The sequence below is a fragment of the Procambarus clarkii genome, chromosome 40 (assembly GCF_040958095.1).
Source record: "Procambarus clarkii isolate CNS0578487 chromosome 40, FALCON_Pclarkii_2.0, whole genome shotgun sequence".
Taxonomy (NCBI): Eukaryota; Metazoa; Arthropoda; class Malacostraca; order Decapoda; family Cambaridae; genus Procambarus; species Procambarus clarkii.
In genome coordinates this window covers 26,152,912-26,178,708 of record NC_091189.1, presented here as the reverse complement: position 1 = coordinate 26,178,708, position 25,797 = coordinate 26,152,912, and the positions used below count along the sequence as shown (strand labels likewise).

At 47.3% G+C, this 25,797-nt stretch overlaps 1 protein-coding gene across 1 annotated transcript; it reads left to right on the top strand.

Moving 5' to 3' along the window:
* Window positions 1-22,359: 22,359 nt before the first annotated feature.
* LOC138372844 (protein PBMUCL2-like) lies at window positions 22,360-22,740 on the top strand. Its single transcript, XM_069338509.1, has one exon. The coding sequence runs from the start codon at window positions 22,360-22,362 to the stop codon at window positions 22,738-22,740; it is 381 nt and encodes a 126-aa protein (XP_069194610.1).
* The last annotated feature ends 3,057 nt before the right edge of the window (window positions 22,741-25,797 follow it).

Below are 25,797 nucleotides of genomic sequence, written 5' to 3'. Positions count from 1 at the left end.
GTGTGGCCCCCATGGTGGCTGCTCCTAGTGTGTGGCCCCCATGGTGGCTGCTCCTAGTGTGTGGCCCCCATGGTGGCTGCTCCTAGTGTGTGGCCTCCATGGTGGCTGCTCCTAGTGTGTGTGGCCCCAATGGTGGCTGCTCCTAGTGTGTGTGGTCCCCATGGTGGCTGCTCCTAGTGTGTGTGGCCCCCATGGTGGCTGCTCCTAGTGTGTGGCCCCCATGGTGGCTGTTCCTAGTGTGTGTGGCCCCCATGGTGGCTGCTCCTAGTGTGTGGCCCCCATGGTGGCTGCTCCTAGTGTGTGGCCCCCATGGTTGCTGCTCCTAGTGTGTGGCCCCCATGGTGGCTGCTCCTAGTGTGTGTGGCCCCCCATGGTGGCTGCTCCTAGTGTGTGGCCCCAATGGCGGCTGCTCCTAGTGTGTAGCCCCCATGGTGGCTGCTCTTAGTGTGTGTGGCCCCCATGGTGGCTGCTCCTAGTGTGTGGCCCCCATGGTGGCTGCTCCTAGTGTGTGTGTGGCCCCCTTGATGGCTGCTCCTAGTGTGTGGGCCCCCATGGTGCCTGTTCCTAGTGTGTGGCCCCCATGATGGCTGCTCCTAGTGTGCGTGTGTGGCCCCCATGGTGGCTGCACCTAGTGTGTGCGTGTGGCCCCCATGTTGGCTGCTCCTAGTGTGTGGCCCCCATGATAGCTGCTCCTAGTGTGTGGCCCCCATGGTGGCTGCTCCTAGTGTGTGTGTGGCCCCCATGGTGGCTGCACCTTGTGTGTGCGTGTGGCCCCCATGATGGCTGCTCCTAGTGTGTGGCCCCCATGGTGGCTGCACCTTGTGTGTGCGTGTGGCCCCCATGATGGCTGCTCCTAGTGTGTGGCCCCCATGATAGCTGCTCCTAGTGTGTGGCCCCCATGATGGCTGCTCCTAGTGTGTGTGGCCCTCATGATGGCTGCTCCTAGTGTGTGGGCCCCCATGGTGGCTGCTCCTAGTGTGTGGCCCCCATGATGGCTGCTCCTAGTGTGTGTGGCCCTCATGATGGCTGCTCCTAGTGTGTGGGCCCCCATGGTGGCTGCTCCTAGTGTGTTTCCCCCATGATGGCTGCTCTTAGTGTGTGTGTGGCCCCCATTGTGGCTGCTCCTAGTGTGTGTGTGGCCCCCTATGGTGGCTGCTCCTGGTGTGTGGCCCCCATGGTGGCTGCTCCTAGTGTGTGTGTGGCCCCCATGGTGGCTGCTCCTAGTGTGTGGCCCCATGGTGGGTGCTCCTAGTGTGTGTGTGGCCCCCATGGTGGCTGCTCCTAGTGTATGGCCCCCCCATGGTGGCTGCTCCTAGTGTGTGTGTGGCCCCCATGGTGGGTGCTCCTAGTGTGTGTGTGGCCCCCATGATGGTTGCTCCTAGTGTGTGGCCCCCATGGTGGCTGCTCCTAGTGTGTGTGGCCCCCATGGTGGTTGCTCCTAGTGTGTGGCCCCTATGGTGGCTGCTCCTAGTGTGTGGCCCCCATGGTGGCTGCTCCTAGTGAGTGTGGCCCCCATGGTGGCTACTCCTAGTGTGTGGCCCCCATGATGGCTGCTCCTAGTGTGTGGCCCCCATGGTGGCTACTCCTAGTGTGTGTGTGGCCCCCATGGTGGCTGCTCCTAGTGTGTGGCCCCATGGTGGCTACTCCTATTGTGTGGCCCCCATGGTGGCTACTCCTAGTGTGTGTGTGGCCTCCATGGTGGCTGCTCCTAGTGTGTGTGGCCCTCATGGTGGCTGCTCCTAGTGTGTGTGGCCCCCATGGTGGCTGCTCCTAGTGTGTGGCCCTCATGGTGGCTGCTCCTAGTGTGTGGCCCCCATGGCGGCTGCTCCTACTGTGTGGCCCCCATGGTGGCTGCTCCTAGTGTGTGTGGCCCCCATGGTGGCTGCTCCTAGTGTGTGTGGCCCTCATGGTGGCTGCTCCTAGTGTGTGTGGCCCCCATGGTGGCTGCTCCTAGTGTGTTGCCCCCATGGCGGCTGCTCCTAGTGTGTGGCCCCCATGGCGGCTGCTCCTAGTGTGTGTTGCCCCCATGGCGGCTGCTCCTAGTGTGTTGCCCCCATGGCGGCTGTTCCTAGTGTGTGTGGCCCCCTTGGTGGCTGCTCCTAGTGTGTTTTGCCCCCATGGCGGCTGCTCCTAGTATGTGGCCCCCATGGCGGCTGCTCCTAGTATGTGGCCCCCATGGCGTCTGCTCCTAGTGTGTGTTGCCCCCATGGCGGCTGCTCCTAGTGTGTGTGGCCCCCTTGGTGGCTGCTCCTAGTGTGTGTGACGCCCATGGTGGCTGCTCCTAGTGTGTGTTGCCCCAATGGCGGCTGCTCCTAGTATGTGGCCCCATGGCGGCTGCTCCTAGTGTGTGGCCCCCATGGTGGCTGCTCCTAGTGTGTGTGACGCCCATGGTGGCTGCTCCTAGTGTGTGTGTGTGGCCCCCATGGCGGCTGCTCCTAGTATGTGTGGCCCCCATGGTGGCTGCTCCTAGTGTGTGTGACGCCCATGGTGGCTGCTCCTAGTGTGTGTGTGTGGACCCCATGATGGCTGCTCCTAGTGTGTGTTGCCCCCATGGCGGCTGCTCCTAGTATGTGGCCCCCATGATGGCTGCTCCTACTGTGTGGACCCCATGGTGGCTGCTCCTAGTGTGTGTGGCCCCCCATGGTGGCTGCTCCTAGTGTGTGTGGCCCCCATGGTGGCTGCTCCTAGTGTGTGGCCCCATGGTGGCTGCTCCTAGTGTGTGTGGCCCCCATGGTGGCTGCTCCTAGTGTGTGGCCCCATGGTGGCTGCTCCTAGTGTGTGTGGCCCCCATGGTGGCTGGTCCTAGTGTGTGGCCCCCATGGTGGCTGCTCCTAGTGTGTGGCCTCCATGGTGGCTGCTCCTAATGTGTGTGTGGCCCGCATGGTGGCTGCTACTAGTATGTGTGGCCCCCATGGTGGCTGCTCCTAGTGTGTGTGGCCCTCATGGTGGCTGCTCCTAGTATGTGTGGCCCCCATGGTGGCTGCTCCTAGTGTGTGTGGCCCCCATGGTGGCTGCTCCTAGTGTGTGTGACGCCCATGGTGGCTGCTCCTAGTGTGTGTGTGTGGCCCCCATAGCGGCTGCTCCTAGTGTGTGTGGCCCTCATGGTGGCTGCTCCTAGTATGTGTGGCCCCCATGGTGGCTGCTCCTAGTGTGTGTGGCCCCCATGGTGGCTGCTCCTAGTGTGTGTGGCCCCATGGTGGCTGCTCCTAGTGTGTGTGACGCCCATGGTGGCTGCTCCTAGTGTGTGTGTGTGGCCCCCATGGCGGCTGCTCCTAGTATGTGTGGCCCCCATGGTGGCTGCTCCTAGTATGTGTGGCCCCCATGGTGGCGGCTCCTAGTGTGTGTGACGCCCATGGTGGCTGCTCCTAGTGTGTGTGTGTGGCCCCCCATGGTGGCTGCTCCTAGTGTGTGTGTGTGGCCCCCATGGCGGCTGCTCCTAGTATGTGTGGCCCCCATGGTGGCTGCTCCTAGTATGTGTGGCCCCCATGGTGGCGGCTCCTAGTGTGTGTGGCCCCCATGGTGGCTGCTCCTAGTGTGTGTGGCCCCCATGGCGGCTGCTCCTAGTATGTGTGGCCCCCATGGTGGCTGCTCCTAGTGTGTGTGGCCCCCATGGTGGCTGCTCCTAGTATGTGTGGCCCCCATGGTGGCGGCTCCTAGTGTGTGTGGCCCCCATGGTGGCTGCTCCTAGTGTGTGTGGCCCCCATGGTGGCGGCTCCTAGTGTGTGTGGCCCCCATGGTGGCTGCTCCTAGTGTGTGTGTGGCCCGCATGTGGCCAAACACAGCAGGAGTTGCGTTTTCACAAGGACGCTGTGCACTGAGAACGCACAGTGCACCAACCGCACTGAGTTTTGGTCTCACAAAAGTCATGAACAGTTTCTTTAGTATTTCACCGTCCATGTAATTAAAAGGAAGTCTTTAGTAGGAAAGCGACACATATGCTCCTCTCACTATGTTCTTTATGTGTTCCTCTGGCGACATCTTACTATCCAAAACCACTTCCAGGTCTCGTTCTTCGTGTGTATTCACCTAGTTGTGCTTGCGGGGGTTGATTTCTGCTCTTTCGGCCCGCCTCTCAACCGATTCGATCAATTATTTTTTTTCACACACATTCACTCCACCAGGAAGCAGCCCGTTACAGCTGTCTAACGCCTAGATACCTATTTACTGCTAGGTGAACAGGTGCATCAGGGGGTGAAAGAAACTCTGCCCCTTTGTTTCTGCCTTCGCCGGGGATCGATCCCCGATCCCTAGGATTATGAATCCTGGGGTGCTTTCCCCTCAGTTACCAGGCCCCACCGCGTGTGTGTGACTACCAAGCAATTACAAAACTACAAAGCTAAAACGACACACTAACAAAACACAAGACTCCCATCAGGCTCTTGAATAGTGTGTGGCTTAGCGGGCTAATTGAGCGATAGAGGTATTAATGATCGTATCAATAAGGCAGTAAGTGGCGTCTGGCAGCCACACACGTCACCGCGCGCCGCGGCAGCTCTCAAGTATCTCAAATTACCCGCCAACGCCATCTGTTGGCTGGATTGTTATATATATATATAACATTGTTCTTGTTAGTGGATAAGTCTTGGTAAATTCCTCGCTCGCTATCGTACCGCAAAAAATGCTTCAGATTATCTCAGATCTGTTATTATATAATGGGTTTCGGTTGGATTGGTTTCACGGCTCCCCCACTGGCAGGGACAGGCTGTCTGGTAGACGTATAGACCTCCATTCCTCACCCCCTTTAGGCCAAATTAGATATTCCCCGGGTATCTATTTACTTCTGGGTGAAGAAGAGCATCAGGTGCATGATTCCCCAATGAATGACCTTCCCCAGGACGAAGAAGGAAGGTACAGGGCATGGGGGGGGGGGTACATATTACTATGATGAGCACCCACATGTTCTGGTCTGTGTGTTCATCAGAACAATGTGTGGGGGGTTCGACCACACATGCAAGACGCTATAGCAGGCCAAGACCTCCTATAAAAGCAGCGGAAAACCTAAATGTATCGTTTGTTATTAATCAACTTTTGATATTACACTGAGTTTACTTTAGTCCTAAACAATAATCAGAACAAGAGTATATTTGTTGGTTGGTCGATGAGCAATTGTGGCGACCTTAATAATCCTCCAGTTTTTTTTTTTGCTTTTTTCAGGGATAGTCCTGCGTGGGCCCTAAGCCTCTGGCTGGCCCACTAAGTGTTGCTTGTTTCTGTTTTACTTGGGCGGAGTATGAGTATTTATGACTCGTATGGTAGCTTCAGTATCTCCAGAGGTTGACAGGCCTTAGGCCCAACACCAAACCTACATGGTTTTTTGGGGTTGGTGTTGGGCTTAGAGCCTATCAACCTCTGCAGGGTTATTTAACCCTTGCACTGCTCACCTACTGTCGGCAAAAACGTCTTGGTGCAATTGTCAAGGACATATTTGTTATTTTTATAAATGTTCAGGTAAAGTTAATGTCAAAGTGTTTCTAAAGTCAACTATTTCACAAAACAAATAACCTCTACAAGCGTATTGCCAACTAGCACGATTACTATAATCCTGGATTTTAAGCAGGGCTAAATTATGCTCTCATTATATGTACCACCCGAGCAGCAGATACATAACTATATACAGCCTATGAGACAGATGTACTAAGGGAAACGCCCCCATTGAACTTTAATATAATTAGTTACTGAAAACTAAAAACATTAGCATTATCATTATATAAAGTTAATTTTAAAATAACCTGAAATTTGCGGGCATTAATTAAAGCAACTACGAGAATATGAAAGCTTAATTATCATTATAATATAAATGGGATCACGATTTTTTCAAGCGTAGGTTAGACATATACAAGAATTTTGATGGATATAAATAGTAGATGCCTCTAATGAGTCATATGGCTTCCAATTTATTTTATGCATATTCTTATTATGTAGAAAGGTGAAGGTTTAAGGATGACATGAGTAAAAAATACAAATGAATGAAAAGACATAACAAAGAGGATATTGATAGTGATATTTATATAAATAAAAAAATGGAACAGGAAACAATAGATACAAATTAAATAAAGTAAGGTTCAGCAAAGACCTGACTTCTTTGGAACAAACAGGTGCTGTCTTTAAATTAAACAAATAACAGTTTTTCGACAGTTTCTCTTTTGGGTTTAATACAGGAGCAGACGACTGCTGACTCCTGTTAGCTGCCTGAGAGGTTTCCCTTCCCATAGCTCATGGTGAGCCTTACCCTACTAGTTTTACACACAGGAGGGTACAGGAGCAGACGACTGCTGACTCCTGTTAGCTGCCTGAGAGGTTTCCCTTCCCATAGCTCATGGTGAGCCTTACCCTACTAGTTTTACACACAGGAGGGTACAGGAGCAGACGACTGCTGACTCCTGTTAGCTGGGTGAGAGCTTTCCCTTCCCATAGCTCATGGTAAGCCTTACCCTACTAGTTTTACACACAGGAGGGTACAGGAGCAGATGACTGCTGACTCCTGTTAGCAGGCTGGGAGCTTTCCCTTCCCATAGCTCATGGTAAGCCTTACCCTACTAGTTTTACACACAGGAGGGTACAGGAGCAGATGACTGCTGACTCCTGTTAGCAGGCTGGGAGCTTTCCCTTCCCATAGCTCATGGTAAGCCTTACCCTACTAGTTTTACACACAGGAGGGTACAGGAGCAGACGACTGCTGACTCCTGTTAGCTGGCTGAGAGCTTTCCCTTCCCATAGCTCATGGTAAGCCTTACCCTACTAGTTTTACACACAGGAGGGTACAGGAGCAGACGACTGCTGACTCCTGTTAGCAGGCTGAGAGCTTTCCCTTCCCATAGCTCAGGGTAAGTGTTACTCTTTTATTTTCCCTGGAACAATCTGAGAATCAGTTAACAATAAGGTACCCAGTTACTGCTGGGTGAACAGGAGCAGTTATGGACTGGCGTCCAGTCAGTCCTCCCTGGCCATAATAAACATTACATTAAAAGAAAGTTCTTTACAAGAAAGTGAATGCAAAGCGTACCTGCCCACGAGAGGGCTAGGCTACACAACAGGTCCGCAGTACACCCACTAGGGGGCTAGACTACACAACAAGTTCCCAGTACACCCACTAGGGGGCTAGACTACACAACAGGTTCTCAGTACACCCACTAGGGGGCTAGACTACACAACAAGTTCCCAGTACACCCACTAGGGGGCTAGACTACACAACAAGTTCCCAGTACACCCAATAGGGGGCTAGGCTACACAACAGGTTCCCAGTACACCCACTAGGGGGCTAGGCTACACAACAAGTTCCCAGTACACCCACTAGGGGGCTAGGCTACACAACAAGTTCCCAGTACACCCACTAGGGGGCTAGGCTACACAACAAGTTCCCAGTACACCCACTAGGGGGCTAGACTACACATGCCTAGAAACTTTATTTCATTGACCATGTCAGCTTTTACCATTTGAAGTCTTGCAGAGAATCATTTTGAGAACAGAATTGGGAAAGGAAAGAGGGAGGTCAACATGGGTAAGACATAGTGGGGGTGTGAACAGGTGTTTGACTCAGGTGTTGGTGGGTGTTAAGATGTAATCTTAAGTTCTTTCAACTCACAATTTCATTTTCCAGCTGAGAACTTTCGGAGACATGCTTGATAGAACCTCGGATATTGTACTTGAGAGTGAGTGTGTGTGTGTGTGTGTGTGTGTGTGTGTGTGTGTGTGTGTGTGTGAGTGTGTGTGTGTGTGTGTGTGTGTGTGTGTGTGTGTGTGTGTGTGTGTGTGTGTGTGTGTGTGTGTGAGTGTGTGTGTGTGTGTGAGTGTGTGTGTGTGTGTGTGTGTGTGTGTGTGTGTGTGTGTGTGTGTGTGTGTGTGAGTGTGTGTGTGTGTGTGTGTGTGTGTGTGTGTGTGTGTGTGTGTGTGTGTGTGTGTGTGTGTGTGTGTGAGTGTGTGTGTGTGTGTGTGTGTGTGTGTGTGTGTGTGTGTGTGTGTGTGTGTGTGTGTGTGTGTGTGTGTGTGTGTGTGTGTGTGTGTGTGTGTAATTACCTAAGTGTAATTACCTAAGTGTAGTTACTGGATGAGAGCTACGCTCGTGGTGTCCCGTCTTCCCAGCACTCTTTGTCATATAACGCTTTGAAACTACTGACGGTCTTGGCCTCCACCACCTTCTCACTTAACTTGTTCCAACCGTCTACCACTCTATTTGCGAAGGTGAATTTTCTTATATTTCTTCGGCATCTGTGTTTAGCTAGTTTAAATCTATGACCTCTTGTTCTTGAAGTGCCAGGTCTCAGGAAATCTTCCCTGTCGATTTTACCAATTCCCGTTACTATTTTGTATGTAGTGATCATATCACCTCTTTTTCTTCTGTCTTCTAGTTTTGGCATGTTTAATGCTTCCAACCTCTCCTCGTAGCTCTTGCCCTTCAGTTCTGGGAGCCACTTCGTAGCATGTCTTTGCACCTTTTCCAGTTTGTTGATGTGCTTCTTAAGATATGGGCACCACACAACAACTGCATATTCTAGCTTTGGCCTAACAAAAGTCATGAACAATTTCTTTAGTATATCGCCATCCATGTATTTAAATGCAATTCTGAAGTTAGAAAGCATCGCATAGGCTCCTTGCACAATATTCTTTATGTGGTCCTCAGGTGATAGTTTTCTATCTAGAACCACCCCTAGATCTCTTTCTTTATCAGAATTCTTTAAAGATTTCTCACATAATATATAGGTTGTATGGGGTCTATGTTCTCCTATTCCACATTCCATAACATGACATTTATTAACATTAAATTCCATTTGCCAGGTATACTTATTTTGTCCAGGTCTTCTTGAAGGGCATGACAATCATCTAAATTTCTTATCCTTTCTATTATCTTAGCATCATCAGCAAACATGTTCATATAATTCTGTATACCAACTGATAGATCATTTATGTACACAATAAACATCACTGGTGCAAGAACTGAACCCTGTGGTACTCCACTTGTGACATTTCTCCATTCCGATACATTGCCTCTGATTACTGCCCTCATTTTTCTATCAGTCAGAAAATTTTTCATCCACGATAGAAGCTTACCTGTCACCCCTCCAATATTTTCCAGTTTCCAGAACAACCTCTTATGTGGAACTCTGTCGAAAGCCTTTTTTAGGTCCAGATAGATGCAGTCAACCCAACCATCTCTTTCCTGTAATATCTCTGTGGCTCGATCATAGAAACTGAGTAAATTCGATACACAGGATCTTCCAGATCGAAAACCATACTGTCTGTCTGATATTATATCATTTCTCTCTAGGTGTTCTACCCATTTAGTTTTGATTAGTTTTTCCAATACTTTCACTATTACACTCGTCAATGATACAGGTCTATAATTGAGGGGGTCTTCCCTGCTGCCACTTTTGTAGATTGGAACTATGTTAGCCTGTTTCCACACGTCTGCTACGATTCCTGTACACAGGAATGCCTGAAAGATCAGGTGAAGTGGAATGCTGAGCTCAGGTGCACATTCTCTCAGAACCCATGGTGAAACTCCATCTGGGCCAGCTGCTTTGTTCTTACCGAGCTCCTTGAGCATATTTTCCACTTCATCTCTAGACACCTCTATCCGCTCTATGTTGTTCTCTGGAATTCTTATTGCGTCTGGTTCTCTGAAGATTTCATTTTGTACAAACACACTTTGGAACTTTTCATTTAATGTTTCGCACATTTCCTTTTCATTTTCCGTGAATCTGTTTCCCATTTTCAACCTCTGGATATTATCCTTTACCTGCAATTTGTTGTTTATGAATTTGAAGAATAGGCCCGGTTCTGTTTTACATTTATCTGCTATCCCTTTTTCAAAATTTCTTTCTGCCTCTCTCCTTACTGCTGTATAGTTGTTTCTCGCATCTTTGTATCGCTGGTATGTTTGGGGGTTTGGCCTCTTCCTATACTGATTCCATTTTTGTGTCTTTTGGTCTCTTGCCCTCTCACAATTTCTGTCGAACCAATCCTGTTTTCTGGCCCTGCATCTCTGTTTTGGTATGAATGTTTGCGTGCCTTCCTCGTATAGTTTTAAACATTTGGCATATATTTCATTTACTTCCCTGCCTAGCAACAATTCTGTCCAATTACACTCATTAAAAAAATTTCGAAGTTCCCCATAGTTGCCTCTCCTTAAATCGAGTGTGTGTGTGTGTGTGTGTGTGTGTGTGTGTGTGTGTGTGTGTGTGTGTGTGTGTGTGTGTGTGTGTGTGTGTGTGTGTGTGTGTGTGTGTGTGTGTGTGTGTACTCACCTAGTTGTACTCACCTAGTTGTGCTTGCGGGGGTTGAGCTCTGGCTCTTTGGTCCCGCCTCTCAACCGTCAATCAACAGGTGTACAGATTCCTGAGCCTATTGGGCTCTATCATATCTACACTTGAAACTGTGTATGGAGTCAGCCTCCACCACATCACTTCCTAATGCATTCCATTTGTCAACCACTCTGACACTAAAAAAGTTCTTTCTAATATCTCTGTGGCTCATTTGGGCGCTCAGTTTCCACCTGTGTCCCCTTGTGCGTGTGCCCCTTGTGTTAAATAGCCTGTCTTTATCTACCCTATCAATTCCCTTGAGAATCTTGAATGTTGTGATCATGTTTCCCCTAACTCTTCTGTCTTCCAGCGAAGTGAGGTTTAATTCCCGTAGTCTCTCCTCGTAGCTCATACCTCTCAGCTCGGGTACTAGTCTGGTGGCAAACCTTTGAACCTTTTCCAGTTTAGTCTCATCCTTGACTAGATATGGACTCCATGCTGGAGCTGCATACTCCAGGGTTGGTCTGATATATGTGGTATACACAGTTCTGGATGATTCCTTACACAAGTTTCTGAATACCGTTCTTATGTTGGCCAGCCTGGCGTATGCCGCTGATGTTATCCTCTTGATATGGGCTGCAGGGGACAGGTCTGGCGTGATATCAACCCCCAGGTCTTTCTTTCTCTCTGACTCTTGAAGAATTTTATTTCCCAAATGAAACCTTGTATCTGTATTTTATTAAAAAGCCAACCTATGTTGACTTTTTATCACGAAGTCTCCTCTCTCCAGATGTGTTACTAGGTTTTTTCTCACGATCTTCTCCATCACCTTGCATGGTATACAAGTTATGGACACTGACCTGTAGTTCAGTGCCTCTTGTCTGTCACCCTTTTTGTATATTGGGACCACATTAGCCGTCTTCCATATTTCTGGTAGGTCTCCCATCTCCAGTGACCTACTATACACTATGGAGAGTGGCAAGCAGAGTGCTCCTGCACACTCTTTCAATACCCATGGTGAGATTCCGTCCGGCCCAACAGCTTTTCTCACATCCAGATTCAACAGTTGTCTCTTAACCTCATCTCTCGTAATTTCGAACCCTTCCAAGGCCTCCTGGTTTACTGCCCCCTCTCCTAGCACAACGACTTCACCTTGTTCTATTGTGAAGACCTCCTGGAACCTCTTGTTGAGTTCTTCACACACCTCTTTGTCATTCTCTGTATACCTGTCCTCGCCTGTTCTAAGTTTCATTATTTGTTCTTTCACTGTTGTTTTCCTCCTGATGTGACTGTGGAGTAGCTTTGGTTCGGTCTTGACTTTGTTTGCTATATCATTTTCATAATTTTTCTTCTCACACTAACATACTCATTACTGGTTCTCTGGTATTTCTCTCTCTGCTTTCTGGTGTTCTGTTATTTCGGAAGTTACTCCACACCCTTTTGTTCAGCTCCTTTGCTACCATACATGCCATATTATACCATGGATTCTTCTTTTACTTCTCGGATTTTTTCTTGTCGAGCCGGGATGAACCTGTTTACTGCCTCCTGACACTTTTGGGTGACATAGTCCATCATGTCTTGTTCATACTTAGCTCTGAGGTCTGTGTCCCAAGGTATATCCCTTAGGAAACTTCTCATCTCATAATTTCCCTTTCGGTATGCCAGCCCTTTGTGTCCTAGTTCTTTTCGGGGGGGAGATAACTCCTAGTTCGTGTCCCCTTGTTCGTGTACTACCCGTGTTAAACAATTTGTCTTTGTCTTCTCTGTCAATCTACATGAATAAAAATGGAAATGTTCCTTTGTGTATAACCGCTAATCTCCGAAAGTTCTTTACCGATTGCTTTGAAATTTTCACACAACGTTCCATTCTCATCCGAGCAGGTTTTTATATACATACTACATAGTTGTCACGTCTGTGACGATAAAAAAAAAACATGCTTTTTCTGAAAAAACTGTGTTTTTCATGTGAGGAAAATCTTCGAAACCTCTTAACCGATTGCTTTGAAATTTTGACACAACGTTGCATTCGAATAGGCGCGTGTTTTTATATACCTACTATATACATGCCTCACCTGTGACAGGTAAAACCATGCTTTTCTTGAAAAACAGCGTCATCTGTTGCATGTAAAAGCAACTCACGCTATACTAAATATGTTACAATTTCATTTCAATGTTTCTGATTACATTGATAAATTGAATTTTCATAGATTTTTATTTATTTTTATTGTTATTTAATTATTTTGCGTGAATTCCATTGGAATTGAGCTGTGTTGTTTACCAGACCGTTCATTTCGTGAGTATAGTTTATTTTTTTTTTCATATTTTCATTTCATTTTTAACTGTTTTTCTTATATTTCAGTGATGGGAACATCAGATCATTTGGGAAGACAACGGACGAGGGAGTGGGGAATGGTGGGGAGGACGAGGGGACGGAAGTGAGAGATGGTGGGGAGGACGAGAGGGACGGGTGAAGGGGTAATGGTGGGGAGGACTGGGAGACAAGGAAGGTTGATGTAGCTCAGCAACGCACATGAGTTGCTGAGCCACAGCAACGCGTGGCCGGGTACTGCTAGTTTTCATAATAATCTTGTAGCAGGGTAATCATTACCCCCACAACTCTTGTATCTTCTAGTGACGTGAGGTTTAATTCCAGTAGTCTTTCCTCGTAGCTCATACCCCTCAGCTCGGGTACTGGTATGGTGGTGTACCTCTAAACTTTAATTAACTTCGTCTTGTGTTTGAGTAGGAACGGACACCATGCTGGAGTTGCATACTCCTGGACTAGTCTGACAGATGGGATATACAAAAGGAAAAGGAGGCCTGGTCGAAGACCGGGCCGCGGGGACGTTGAACCCCGAAATCATCGCAGGGTAACCGCAAGGTACAAAGGTCCTGAATGATTCCTTACACATGTTTCTGAAGACAGTTCTTATGTAGGCCAACCTGGCATACGCCGCTGATGATACATATTTGATGAGCCTTCAGCTGGGACAGGTCTGGCGGGATATCAACCCCCCTCCCCCCCCCCACATCTTTCTTCTTAATTCTTGAAGGCTTTGAGCTCCCAAATGGTGCCTTGTATCTGGCCTCCTGCTCCGTACACTGATTTTCACAAATTTACATTTGCCTGAGTTAAACTCTAGTAGCCATTTGTTGGATCATTCATTCAGTTTGTCCAGGTATTCTTGAAGCCTCAAGCTGTCCTCCTCTGCCTTAATCCTTCTCATAATTTTGGCGTCGTCGGCACAACATTGAGAGGAATGAGTCTATACCCTCTGGGAGATCATTTACGTATATCAGAAACAGTATAGGTCCGAGTACAGAGCCCTGTGGGACTCCATGGGTAACATCACGTCATTCTGAAGTCTTCCCCCCCCCCCCCCCACAGTAACTCCCTTGCTTCCTGTTGCTTTCTTGATCCACGGGAGCATCTTACTTGCTTTAGATGGTACAAGTTGACTGTACAAGGGAAGGTAAGGAAGGTACAAGGGACTACACCTGTCAGTAAGAAGACAAGGAGTCACAGTAAGAGGAGAGGGGTAACGAGTGGAGCGCCTCAAGGGTCGCTAGTGGCACCATTCTCTTCCTAATACATGTAAACGGTTAAATATGAAGAAGTAAGCTCATTCTTATCCATGTTTGCTGACGGCCCTTAGTAAGTGAGGCGAGTCAGACCTGATGAAGACTGCAGTACATTACAAGATGAACTAGACAATCTCCAGAGATGGTCTGATAAATGGCTATGAGACTTTAACCCTGACAAATGCCAGGTTATGAGGATACGAGGTGGAGCAGGAGGCCGTGAAGTACAAGGTGTAACACCAGAGACACATCAACACAGTCACCAGGATACACCATACTGGTAAACGTCCGCCTTGTCCTTCAAGAACCTGGACAAAGATCCCTTCCAAGTGCTGTATACAGCTTTAAGAGTATGCTGCACCCGCATGGAACCCCTAAGTACAGAAACACAAATAAAACTAGAGAATATCCAATACTCGATTCCAAAGGATCGTTCCTGAGCTAAGGGGAGTGAGCTATGAAGAAAGACTGAGGGCCTGACCCTTACTACTCTGAAAGAAAGAAGGAATAGGGCAGACATGATAGCGACGTACAAGATACTAAGGGCGATTGAAAAGGTAGATACAGAAGAGGTGTTCAAGTTAAGGAAGAATAGCACGAGAGGACATGATTGGATACTGGGAAAAAAGCAATGAGTCACAGAGATGTCAGAAAGAACTTCTTCAGGTTTAGTAAATAAGTGGAAGGGACTATATGAGGAAGTTGTCGAGGCCAGTTCGATACACGACATGATAAGAAACTCAAGTGAAAAGAGTCACTGTTTTGTACTAATGGTGGTCGAATGGTCTGGAGTCCTGCCACGCACCTAATTAAGCCCTGTAGGCTCAACTAGGTGAGTACACACACGCTAGCAAAAGCGAAAACATAATTTAGGAAGTTAAATACGGAGCCATTTATATAGCTGTACACCACCTACGTGAGACCAGTTTTGGAGAATGCAGCCCCATCATGGAGCCCCCATCTAAAGAAACACATAAGGAAACTTGAAAAGCTTCAGAAGTTTACGACAAGGCTCATCCCAGAACTACGAGGAACAGCACATGAAGAGAGACAGAAAGAACTATGCCTGTCGACGCTAGAAAGAAGAGAAAGGAAGACTTAATGGAGGCTTAAGACTCACGTGATGTTGTTATTGTTCAATATTTGCTACCTGGAACAAAAAGTTCCAAGTAGCACGGACTATGGTGAGCCCGTTGACTCACGTGAGTCACAGAGATGTTAGAGGGTTGTCCTTAAGAGTGAGTAGTGGCAGAAATAGAATGAACTAAAGGAACAGGTTGTAGAAGAAAATTCCATCCACAATTTCAAAAGTATAAATAATAGTGAAATAGGGAAGGAGAAATGGCGTCCGACAACAGGCGGATAGAAAGGCGGGAACTAATAGCTAAAGCTCGATCCTGGAGGCACCATTGGTAAGTACACAAACACGCCAATGGTAGTACACAAGACTAACGGGAGCACTGTTTAACGAGCCCAGATGCAGAGGTTACTGACGTGAGGCAACCTGTCCCCCCCCACCCCCCCCCCCATACGAGTTGACTGGTTCATGTACTTGTTGTGGTAAGCTGACAACCACAACCACAACCACGCTCCGTCGATCGCACTATCCACTGTGTCCCCACCAACCACCATCAGTACCACCATCACCCACCAACAGTACCACCATCACCCACCAACAGTACCACCACCACCCACCAACAGTGTATAAATAATATATATTGTATACACAATGTTCGCAATACAACATACACAATGTATGTTGTATGACGTGATTCATACAACATACATTACATAAATATACATGAAACACCGAGCAACAGCTCAACTCAAGTCGACAATCTCAGCTGAAAACACTTAACATTTTTGTCTCTATATAAAGTCGACTTTCATTTCCTGGCTGGTGGTCCCTGCAGCCCCCAGGAGATCCCGGGATGAGTTCGTGCGAATTTATGACTTCCTGTTACATACAAGGTGCAAAGGTAAGTGGGAGTTGTTGCTGCATTCTGATCCATTCTTACTCGTGAGTTCGAATCCTTGTGGCTGTTGTGTCCTGTGTGTGTGTGTGTGTGTGTGAGAGAGAGAGAGAGAGAGAGAGAGAGAGAGAGAGAGAGAGAGAGAGAGAGACAGACAGACAGACAGACAGACAGACAGACAGACAGACAGACAGACAGACAGACAGACAGACAGACAGACAGACAGACAGACAGACAGATAGACAGGAACATTTAGACCTGCAGTCAGACACCTCAGGACTGACAGACATATACAGCACAGAATGATCAACAGACAGACTCACAGATAGAGAGAATATCAACAAATACACAACAGGACTTGATTGACAAAGGATGTACAGGTTTCGTGACTACTTGATGACACTAAGCCCTGGAGTCCCATGAGAAGCTCACAGTCACACTCGAAGCACCTTGTACAAACCGAGGCCCTGGTTCGAATCCACCATTAAACCTTCACTATGGTTCAAATCAGCCCGTCCTCCAAACAAAGATCCAAAAGTGATTCCATGCACCCGCCAAACCTCCTGTTTATGAATGAAAAGCGGTTTACACACGACTCACAACTGCTGACATTCGAACATATCCGGAACAAGTGCTTCACTGACGAATTTTGTTCGAACCACAACGCTGTAAATGCTTCACCCACGTACTACAAATACAAATAATCGCCAACAGAACCTAAACACCTAACCTAACCTATCCTATGCCTATATATGCACAATATGCTAATATATTATAATATTAATTTATACTTCAGAAAATTCCCGTTTTGAATGAACAGCAAGTTAAAATTTATGAATGCTGTCTGTGGGGTCGACCGCTGGATGTAATGGACTTGAGTCGAGGACGGGTTGTTCAAATACGATCCGTTTACCGCCCCGCTCCGAAACATACAAACAATCCTAGACCCTAATCCAAGACCTAGTATCAATCTGAACCCTTGATCGAAACCTGGTAACCGCCTGCTTCCTGGTTCGAAATTTATCAGGCTTCAGCTTGGTTCGAGATCTAGTATAAACCACGCCCTTGTTCGAAATCTATCTGTCTAACGCTTGGCTCAAAATCTAGTATCAGACAAACACGCTGGGTCGAAATCTCCCATCAATAATAGTTCGAAACCCAGTATTAATGATGGTTTGAAACCTGCTATCAACGCTGGTTCCAAACCTGCTATTAATGTTGGCTTGAAACCTATCCAACGCTGGTTCGAAAACTGTTATAAACGATGGTTCGAAACAAAGGTGATTAAAACACGAAAATCGATTCACGATGACCCATAAATAGTACGAAGAGGCAGGATCTAATTAATCCTTTCTCTTGATTTACGAATCCGTAACAAATCCAGCTGGATCCGGATTCACCGCAAGTACTTACGAACCTCAACATTCCTTCTCGGTCTTCAGCGACTTGGTTGACATTTTCTCTAACAGCTTATGAACACGGAAGCTCTAGAATGGGTTTTATCAAAAATAATAATATTTATTTGGGAAGTTTCTTCCGCATATAATGGGGTCGCCTGGGGTCGTCAGCAGGGCGACCTGGGGTCCACTGGGTGTAACAAGAGAGCAGTACATAGTACATGAACACCATAACAGCAGTGAACAAGCCACGTGGAGGATGAACAAACCACGGCGCCAGTCAGGCGGCAGCAGACAATGTAAAAGTTACACCTCTGTACAAGTTAGCCATAGAGTCAGGTCAACGGTCATCGAATCACGAAGAGGTCAGAGTTGAGGCCGTCATGATAATCTTCAGGGATTAACCCCTAAACATCAAATGTAAAACCCTCATGTCCAGCTGAGGAGCAGATCATGGGACAGACAGTAGAGTGGGCGTAGCCCAGTAGGGAGGTGTGTGTGTGGACTCGGGGAAGGAACATCATCTCCAGGAAAACTGTGGAACAACATAGCGAGTAAGTACGGCTCTCTTGTACTAAAGCACCTCATTCAGTACCCTTGGCCTCTAGTAGGGAATATAGTTAGGGAGTGTCTTATTTAATTATTTCAAATAAAGTCACATATTAAGTGTTATAAAATGTGTATTAATGGTTCCTTGTCTTAGTGATATTGGGCCTACCGTCCCCTTTGCCCCAGTGACCTAGTGTTCTTAATTATCCAGTACTCCTCCCCCCCCCCCCCGTTCGTCTTCCGTGTTGAGGTGTTAGTATTGGGTGTGTCCCGCCTTATTCTTGTGTACACTATAGTTCCCAAGTGGTCAGGATTATTCGAGTGTCAGGCCAGGATCCTTGTACCGTTCAGTTGTCCCCTACACCTGTCCTGGTAGGTTATTCCATCTGCAAGACCTACGACTCTCACTCCGGTCCCCTGTCCGGTAACTCAGGGTGGTGGCAGCGTCACTCGGTAACTCATACGATAGACTGTGACTACGATTATCTCTATCTTTCTGTCTCACTCTCCCTCACGAGTGTCTCACTCTCCCTCGCCCTCACTCGCTCTCGTTCTCCCTCCCTTGCTCTCGTTCTCGCTCTGCCTCACTCTTCCTCTCTCTCTCTCTCTCTCTCTCTCTCTCTCTCTCTCTCTCTCTCTCTCTCTCTCTCTCTCTCTCTCTCTCTCTCTCTCTCTCTCTCTCTCTCTCTCTCTCTCTCCTCTCTGTTTACTGGTTTACGTCTTCGTATGACGGCCCGAGTGTTAACATCTTACATGATCGAGAGCATCTGTTATTACCATAGAAAGAGCGGAGATTGCACGGTTAGCTCAGTGGTAGTAGCGGGGTGCGCGGTCGAGATAGACAAGGCGGGTTATTACATGGGGGTCCCAATGGCAGTAGGACATTGGCATCTAGAGTCCAATGGGGTGTGCCCCGGTGTCTGCTGGGGTCCCCTGACGGCAGACTGTTGTCTGCCCGTCTGAAACTGTAGTGTCCCACCCATGGTCCGCAGCAGGTCGGTGTTCAATTCCAGACCGTCCAAGTGGTTGGGCACAATTCCTTCCCCCGCGTCCTATCCCAAATCCTTATCATTACACCTCTTCCAAGTGCTATATAGTCGTAATGGATTAGTACTTTCTCTTGATAATTACCTTACCTGCGCTGGGAGACTTGAGACATCCTCTGCCACTGTGTTGTGTTAATGGTGATGTCCCTCTGGTGGTGGTGACGTCAGGTGAGGCGTGAGGTCTAGCCGTACACTCACAGGCGACACAGTTTACAGTCAACTGTTGATGATCTTTAGTGTGAGAAGTGGTGTGATTTAGTTCAGGTGATTTAAATCTATTATAGTGTTTAGAGATTCCTTTAATTCCGTCTTAGGGATAGTAGAGATGTCGGATTGTAATGTGGTATTGAGGGGAATGTATTTACAGTGGATGTTCCTTGTCCAGGGAGGAGTGAGGTGGGGTGACATGCTGGTGTGTGTGTGTGTGTGTGTGTGTGTGTGTGTGTGTGTGTGTGTGTGTGTGTGTGTGTGTGTGTGTGTGTGTGTGTGTGTGTGTGTGTGTGTTTACTAGTTGTGTTTTTGCGGGGGTTGAGCTTTGCTCTTTCGGCCCGCCTCTCAACTGTCAATCAACTGTTTACTAACTACTTTTTTTTTCTTCTTCTTTTTTTTCCCACACCACACACACACACACACACCCCAGGAAGCAGCCCGTGACAGCTGACTAACTCCCAGGTACCTATTTACTGCTAGGTAACAGGGGCACTTAGGGTGAAAGAAACTTTGCCCATTTGTTTCTGCCTCGTGCGGGAATCGAACCCGCGCCACAGAATTACGAGTCCTGCGCGCTATCCACCAGGCTACGAGGCCCCCTATGTGTGTGTGTGTGTGTGTGTGTACTCACCTAGTTGTACTCACCTAGTTGTGCTTGCGGGGGTTGAGCTCTGGCTCTTTGGTCCCGCCTCTCAACCGTCAATCAACAGGTGTACAGATTCCTGAGCCTATTGGGCTCTATCATATCTACACTTGAAACTGTGTATGGAGTCAGCCTCCATCCACATCACTTCCTAATGCATTCCATTTGTCAACCACTCTGACACTAAAAAAGTTCTTTCTAATATCTCTGTGGCTCATTTGGGCACTCAGTTTCCACCTGTGTTCCCTTGTGCGTGTGCCCCTTGTGTTAAACAGCCTGTCTTTATCAACCCTGTCAATTCCCTTGAGGATCTTGAATGTGGTGATCATGTTCCCCCTAACTCTTCTGTCTTCCAACGAAGTGTGTGTGTGTGTGTGTGTGTGTGTGTGTGTGTGTGTGTGTGTGTGTGTGTGTGTGTGTGTGTGTGTGTGTGTGTGTGTGTGTGTGTGTGCAGGAGCGAGGCAGCCCTCGGCCACGGTGAGATAAAGTTAAACGGACCAAGTAATACCTAGTGAAGGTGTCACTGTTCACCCTGGGCTTAATAACCCTCCTGCTGCAGGTGGTGGCTGCCAACACAGAGTAATCATCACCCATTAAGGAAGCCGAGCAACTGTCAAGTCATCATGATGTGATCCCAAATCTCTGTTGACCTAAGGTGATGGTGTTAATTATTTTAATAATTCTCAGTTACCATTTGTCATTAATATTTCAAAGTAAAGTGAATTAACTAGTCCCTTTATGTGTTTACTTATTAACCTCTGATTCTCCTTCTCTTTGATTCACGCCCCCTTCCCTTCCTGGTCAGTCTCTTCCACTCCTGGTCTTCCACTCCTGGTTAATCTCTTCCACTCCTGGTCTTCCACTCCTGGTCAGTCTCTTCCACTCCTGGTCTTCCACTCCAGGTCTTCCACTCCTGGTCTTCCACTCCAGGTCTTCCACTCCTGGTCAGGTCCTTCCACTCCCCAACTGTTCTCCCAGTGTTCAAGTACCAGATATTACAGTGATAATACAGTTTCCACAATGTTAATTACAAGTTACAGTGGTGACTTTGCCTCACAATACCTCCCCATTATAACATTCGCTGATACAGTACTTCCGTCAACCCCTAATATAGTGCTTAGTTCATCCTCTGCCCCTATTATCAACCTAACCAACATTATATCATGGGTAGAGGCTCCAACCAATCAGAGCGACATAGTTCTATGAGGCTCTTGGGTGGAATAGAGCTGTTAGGAGTTCACTCTCTGCTCATAAGACGTCATCTGAAACCACACACACACACAGAGGGAGTCGAAAGGTGTGTACTGCTGCACGCCATCGTTACTCTCGAGGCAAACCCAACCCATCTCAACCTAACCCAGCCGGTCCTGACTGAACCCTGACCTAACCAAAATATGAGATGCAAGTTTTTGTGTTTTATACGCGTTGTGTACGAGGCGTGACCACGTAATGACGTCAGGATGATCATTCCGGTACAGGGATTAGCAAGTCCCTTGTGGAGGGAGGCGCTCTGTCATGATTGGCCAATTTGAGTGACAGTCAGTGTCCTGACAGTAGGGAGACATGAGTGACAGTCAGTGTCCTGACAGTAGGGAGACATGAGTGACAGTCAGTGTCCTGACAGAGGGGAGACATGAGTGACAGTCAGTGTCCTGACAGTAGGGAGACATGAGTGACAGTCAGTGTCCTGACAGAGGGGAGACATGAGTGACAGTCAGTGTCCTGACAGAGGGGAGACATGAGTGACAGTCAGTGTCCTGACAGTAGGGAGACATGAGTGACAGTCAGTGTCCTGACAGAGGGGAGACATGAGTGACAGTCAGTGTCCTGACAGTAGGGAGACATGAGTGACAGTCAGTGTCCTGACAGTAGGGAGACATGAGTGACAGTCAGTGTCCTGACAGTAGGGAGACATGATCCTAGAAGTTTTGTTGAAGACAGGAGAGTCTCTCACACCCTCCTGGACCCAATTCAACAATAAAATAAGGAGGCAGGAAGCAGGGATCACGTCCAAACCAAAACATCTTTCCCTAACCACGAGGTCTGTGTTTACATTTATTAAACAGTCTATGACCTCGCCAAACTTCACAACCTCAGGTTATGATTGTTATAAACAACTTGGTAGCGCTTCCGAGCTAGTCTTAAACTGTTTAATAACTATAAACAAAGCCGACATGTTTGAGGAAAGATGTACAGGTTTCGTAAGGGGGTTGTGTAAATGTTGGCTCAGGTCGGGGCTGGTCTTGACGACCAAGTCTGTGACGCTTCTTGAACAAGTCTGTGCTGCGTCTCAAACACCCCCCCCCCTCTCTCTCACACACACACACATGATACAATCCCCAACCACACCGGATACAATCACTATTTACACATGATAACTCTCCACTAAGAGAGGACACAATCCCCAACAATACAGGAAAAACAACAACACATTTTTTGTTTAAATATATATATATATATATATATATATATATATATATATATATATATATATATATATATATATATATATATATATATATATATATATATATATTATGCCTAAAGTTTGTTAAACTTCACTTGTGGTTTAAGCAGGTTAGTGCATACAAGAAGGTACTTTGGGTTTATGAGAGTACATTACATTAATGTTTTTACAATCTTGTAAAACCATTAACACACATAACAACACGTTGGATACAGTCACCTACACACAGGAGGATACAATCCCCTTGTGAGAGGATGGCCTCTCAAGATTCTCCCACAGCTGACTTGAATGGCTCATTGCAGTGCACACGCCCTATCTCTGTTAACCCTGGAGAGTGCACACGCCCTATCTCTGTTAACCCTGGAGAGTGCACACGCCCTATCTCTGTTAACCCTGGAGAGTGCACACGCCCTATCTCTGTTAACCCTGGAGAGTGCACACGCCCTATCTCTGTTAACCCTGGAGAGTGCACACGCCCTATCTCTGTTAACCCTGGAGAGTGCACACGCCCTATCTCTGTTAACCCTGGAGAGTGCACACGCCCTATCTCTGTTAACCCTGGAGAGTGCACACGCCCTATCTCTGTTAACCCTGGAGAGTGCACACGCCCTATCTCTGTTAACCCTGGAGATTAAACTGTCATGTTGGGTATCTCCGGGATGCCCACTTAACCAGGTTTATAATACGGAGGCCGCCGTATCTCCAGGTAGGAAGTAGATACAGGGAAGTTAAGCATACTTGCCACAGGGTCAGTGAGTACGTAGGTGGAGCCAGGCGTGTGAGAGAGAGAGGGGACGCCAGCAAGGCGACAGATCTGACCCTGAGGTCAGCCTCAACCAGCGCGATGGAGAATAACAACTATGACGTGGTCGTGATGTGTTCATGACGTCACCTCTGCTACTGATCATGGAACGATCAATATGATTGGTTCCCGCTCTTTTGCTGAGACACCATTGGTCAATTGAAATTGAAATAAGTTTATTGAGGTAAAATACACACAAAGGGATGAGGTAGCTCAAGCTATTCTCACCCCGTTTTGGTCAATTGTAATCCCTTGTCTTGTGCCCCATGAGATGCCCTGCAGCCGCTGCAAGGGTATTCACGTGAGGAAGTTCGTAGCTAGTGGACGTGTTCTGTTCTGTCTATCGGCCAATAGACTGAACACCGTCCATTCCTCACCGTCAAGTTAAACTCAACATCTTTTCGATATACCAATGCTCGCCTGGAATCGCGATCGTGACTATATTGTTCAGAAGCCTAGTGACAAATCACCAGAGCGAAGCAGACTGGTATGAGGTAACTCCTGGTGACAAGTTGAGATCGTTGTGAGTGACCTAGAGTGAAGTAAGGAGTGCCGCTGCCTAAGTAACCTGTGTGTGACTTTACCACAGTGTACCGCATGGTACCGCATAACCTGCAGCCGCCGCCACTGTCAAGAGTGTGTAGCTAGCCTCTTTTATATATATATATATATATATATATATATATATATATATATATATATATATATATATATATATATATATATATGAGTTGTTACATTCTTGTCCAGCCACTAGTACGCGTAGCGTTTCGGGCAAGTCCTTAATCCTATGGTCCCTGGAATACGATCCCCTGCCGCGAAGAATCGTTTTTTCATCCAAGTACACATTTTACTGCTGCGTTAAACAGAGGCTACAGTTAAGGAATTGCGCCCAGTAAATCCTCCCCGGCCAGGATACGAACCCATGACATAGCGCTCGCGGAACGCCAGGCGAGTGTCTTACCACTACACCACGGAGACTGCTACTCACCCCCAGTGCCATCAAGTGTGTGCGTGTGTCTGTTAGACATACAGTGCGCCCTCCTGCGAGTACCCTTCATGTCAAGTACGGTTTGTGGGAAAGTCTATCGCCAATGGTCTCACGTCAGAACGAGCGAAACCAGCTGTCAGGCCACCTACGAGTTCTTGCATAAATGTGCCTGAGTGAGTGAGTGAATAAAAGAGGTAGCCTACCTGTAAGTACAAGATCTTGTTAGTGTATTATTGAGTCCGTTTGTGTTGATCTGAGGGATCAACCACAGTTCTCACCTTCTCATACCTGACACAGGTATAGGTGAATACACCCCGACGGTGTATGTGTTTATCTGTGTGGTATCACGGCATTACACTCGTCTGTGAATGTGAGCTTCACATACACCACACATTTAGTATTGTGTGTGATTATTATTGTGCATGTTATTGCCTGTCCCATTGACAGTGCCATTGTGATTATTGCATATCATCATTACCCGAGTATCCGGTTGGAACTCTTGTGATCCCTTTGCATACCGGCAGTTAGGATGCCGTGTTAATGATTGGCTGTCAACTGTGTTAAGTTAGGTGTTTCTCCACGAGTGGATCCGAGTCGTTTAGCCAGACGTCAAGAGTCTCGCTAATACAACCATAGCTTTGCTGGCGCCAATCTAAAGTAAATCAAGCACCCTTTGTATTAGTGGTTAAGTTAGTAAATAAACTACTGTTAAGCTTTATGCGGTGTTTCCGTTGAACCACTTCTGAATACTGCCAACATTACTCAAGCCTTCAGCTCTAGTGTCTTCAACACCGAGTTGCCTATAAGTCACTAATCTATAAATGTGATGAGGACCCTGGGAGTCCCTTAAAGTGTTAAATCATTGAGGAGATTCCAACGATCAACGTGGAGCAGGACCAGGTGAGGCTAGTCTGAGAAGAGACCCTCAAGGACTCTAACTCGACCTTGCTCCCAGGCCCTGTACGGTTGCTCTCGTATTTTCTATTCTGTTAATTCCGACAGCTTCGTGAAGCGTCTGCCACATGTACATTGGCGACGTACGCATTGCAGTCGGGAAAGTAAAATAGGAAACCCCCCATCCCTCCTACACAGGAGGATACAGCACAGGAGAATACAGTCCCCCCACCAACAAACAGGAGAATGCAATCCCCCTCCTTCCCCCCACACACACAAGAGGGGGTACAATCCCCCTCTCAGGATACTGTGCTTTTGTCTGCTGTTTAATCCTTTTTAGTCTACTTTTTTTAGTCATTTCCTGTGCACAATACTTGTATCACTTAACTTACGGTGAAATATCTCACTACGAGCGACTGTGCAACACATTTGGCTCATTTTGGACGACCGACATTAATATAACGTTGTTTCAACGTTGATAACGATGATTCAACGTCGATAATGGTGATTCAGCGTCGATAACGTTGATTCAACGTCGACAATGTTGATTCAGCGTCGATAACGTTGATTCAACGTCGATAATGTTGATTCAGCGTCGATAACGTTGATTCAACGTCGACAATGTTGATTCAGCGTCGATAACGTTGATTCAACGTTGATAATGTTGATTCAGCGTCGATAACGTTGATTCAACGTTGATAATGTTGATTCAGCGTCGATAACGTTGATTCAACGTTGATAATGTAGATTCAGCGTCGATAACGTTCATTCAACGTCGATACAGCGTCGATAATGTTGATTCAGCGTCGATAACGTTGATTCAGCGTCGATACAGCGTCGATAATGTTGATTCAGCGTCGATAACGTTGATTCAGCGTCGATACAGCGTCGATAATGTTGATTCAGCGTCGATAACGTTGATTCAACGTCGACAATGTTGATTCAGCGTCGATAACGTTGATTCAACGTCGATAATGTTGATTCAGCGTCGATAACGTTGATTCA

Excerpts from the sequence above, each read along its gene's own strand:
- LOC138372844 (XM_069338509.1), top strand. The coding sequence starts at position 22,360 with ATGGCCTCTCAAGATTCTCCCACAGCTGACTTGAATGGCTCATTGCAG.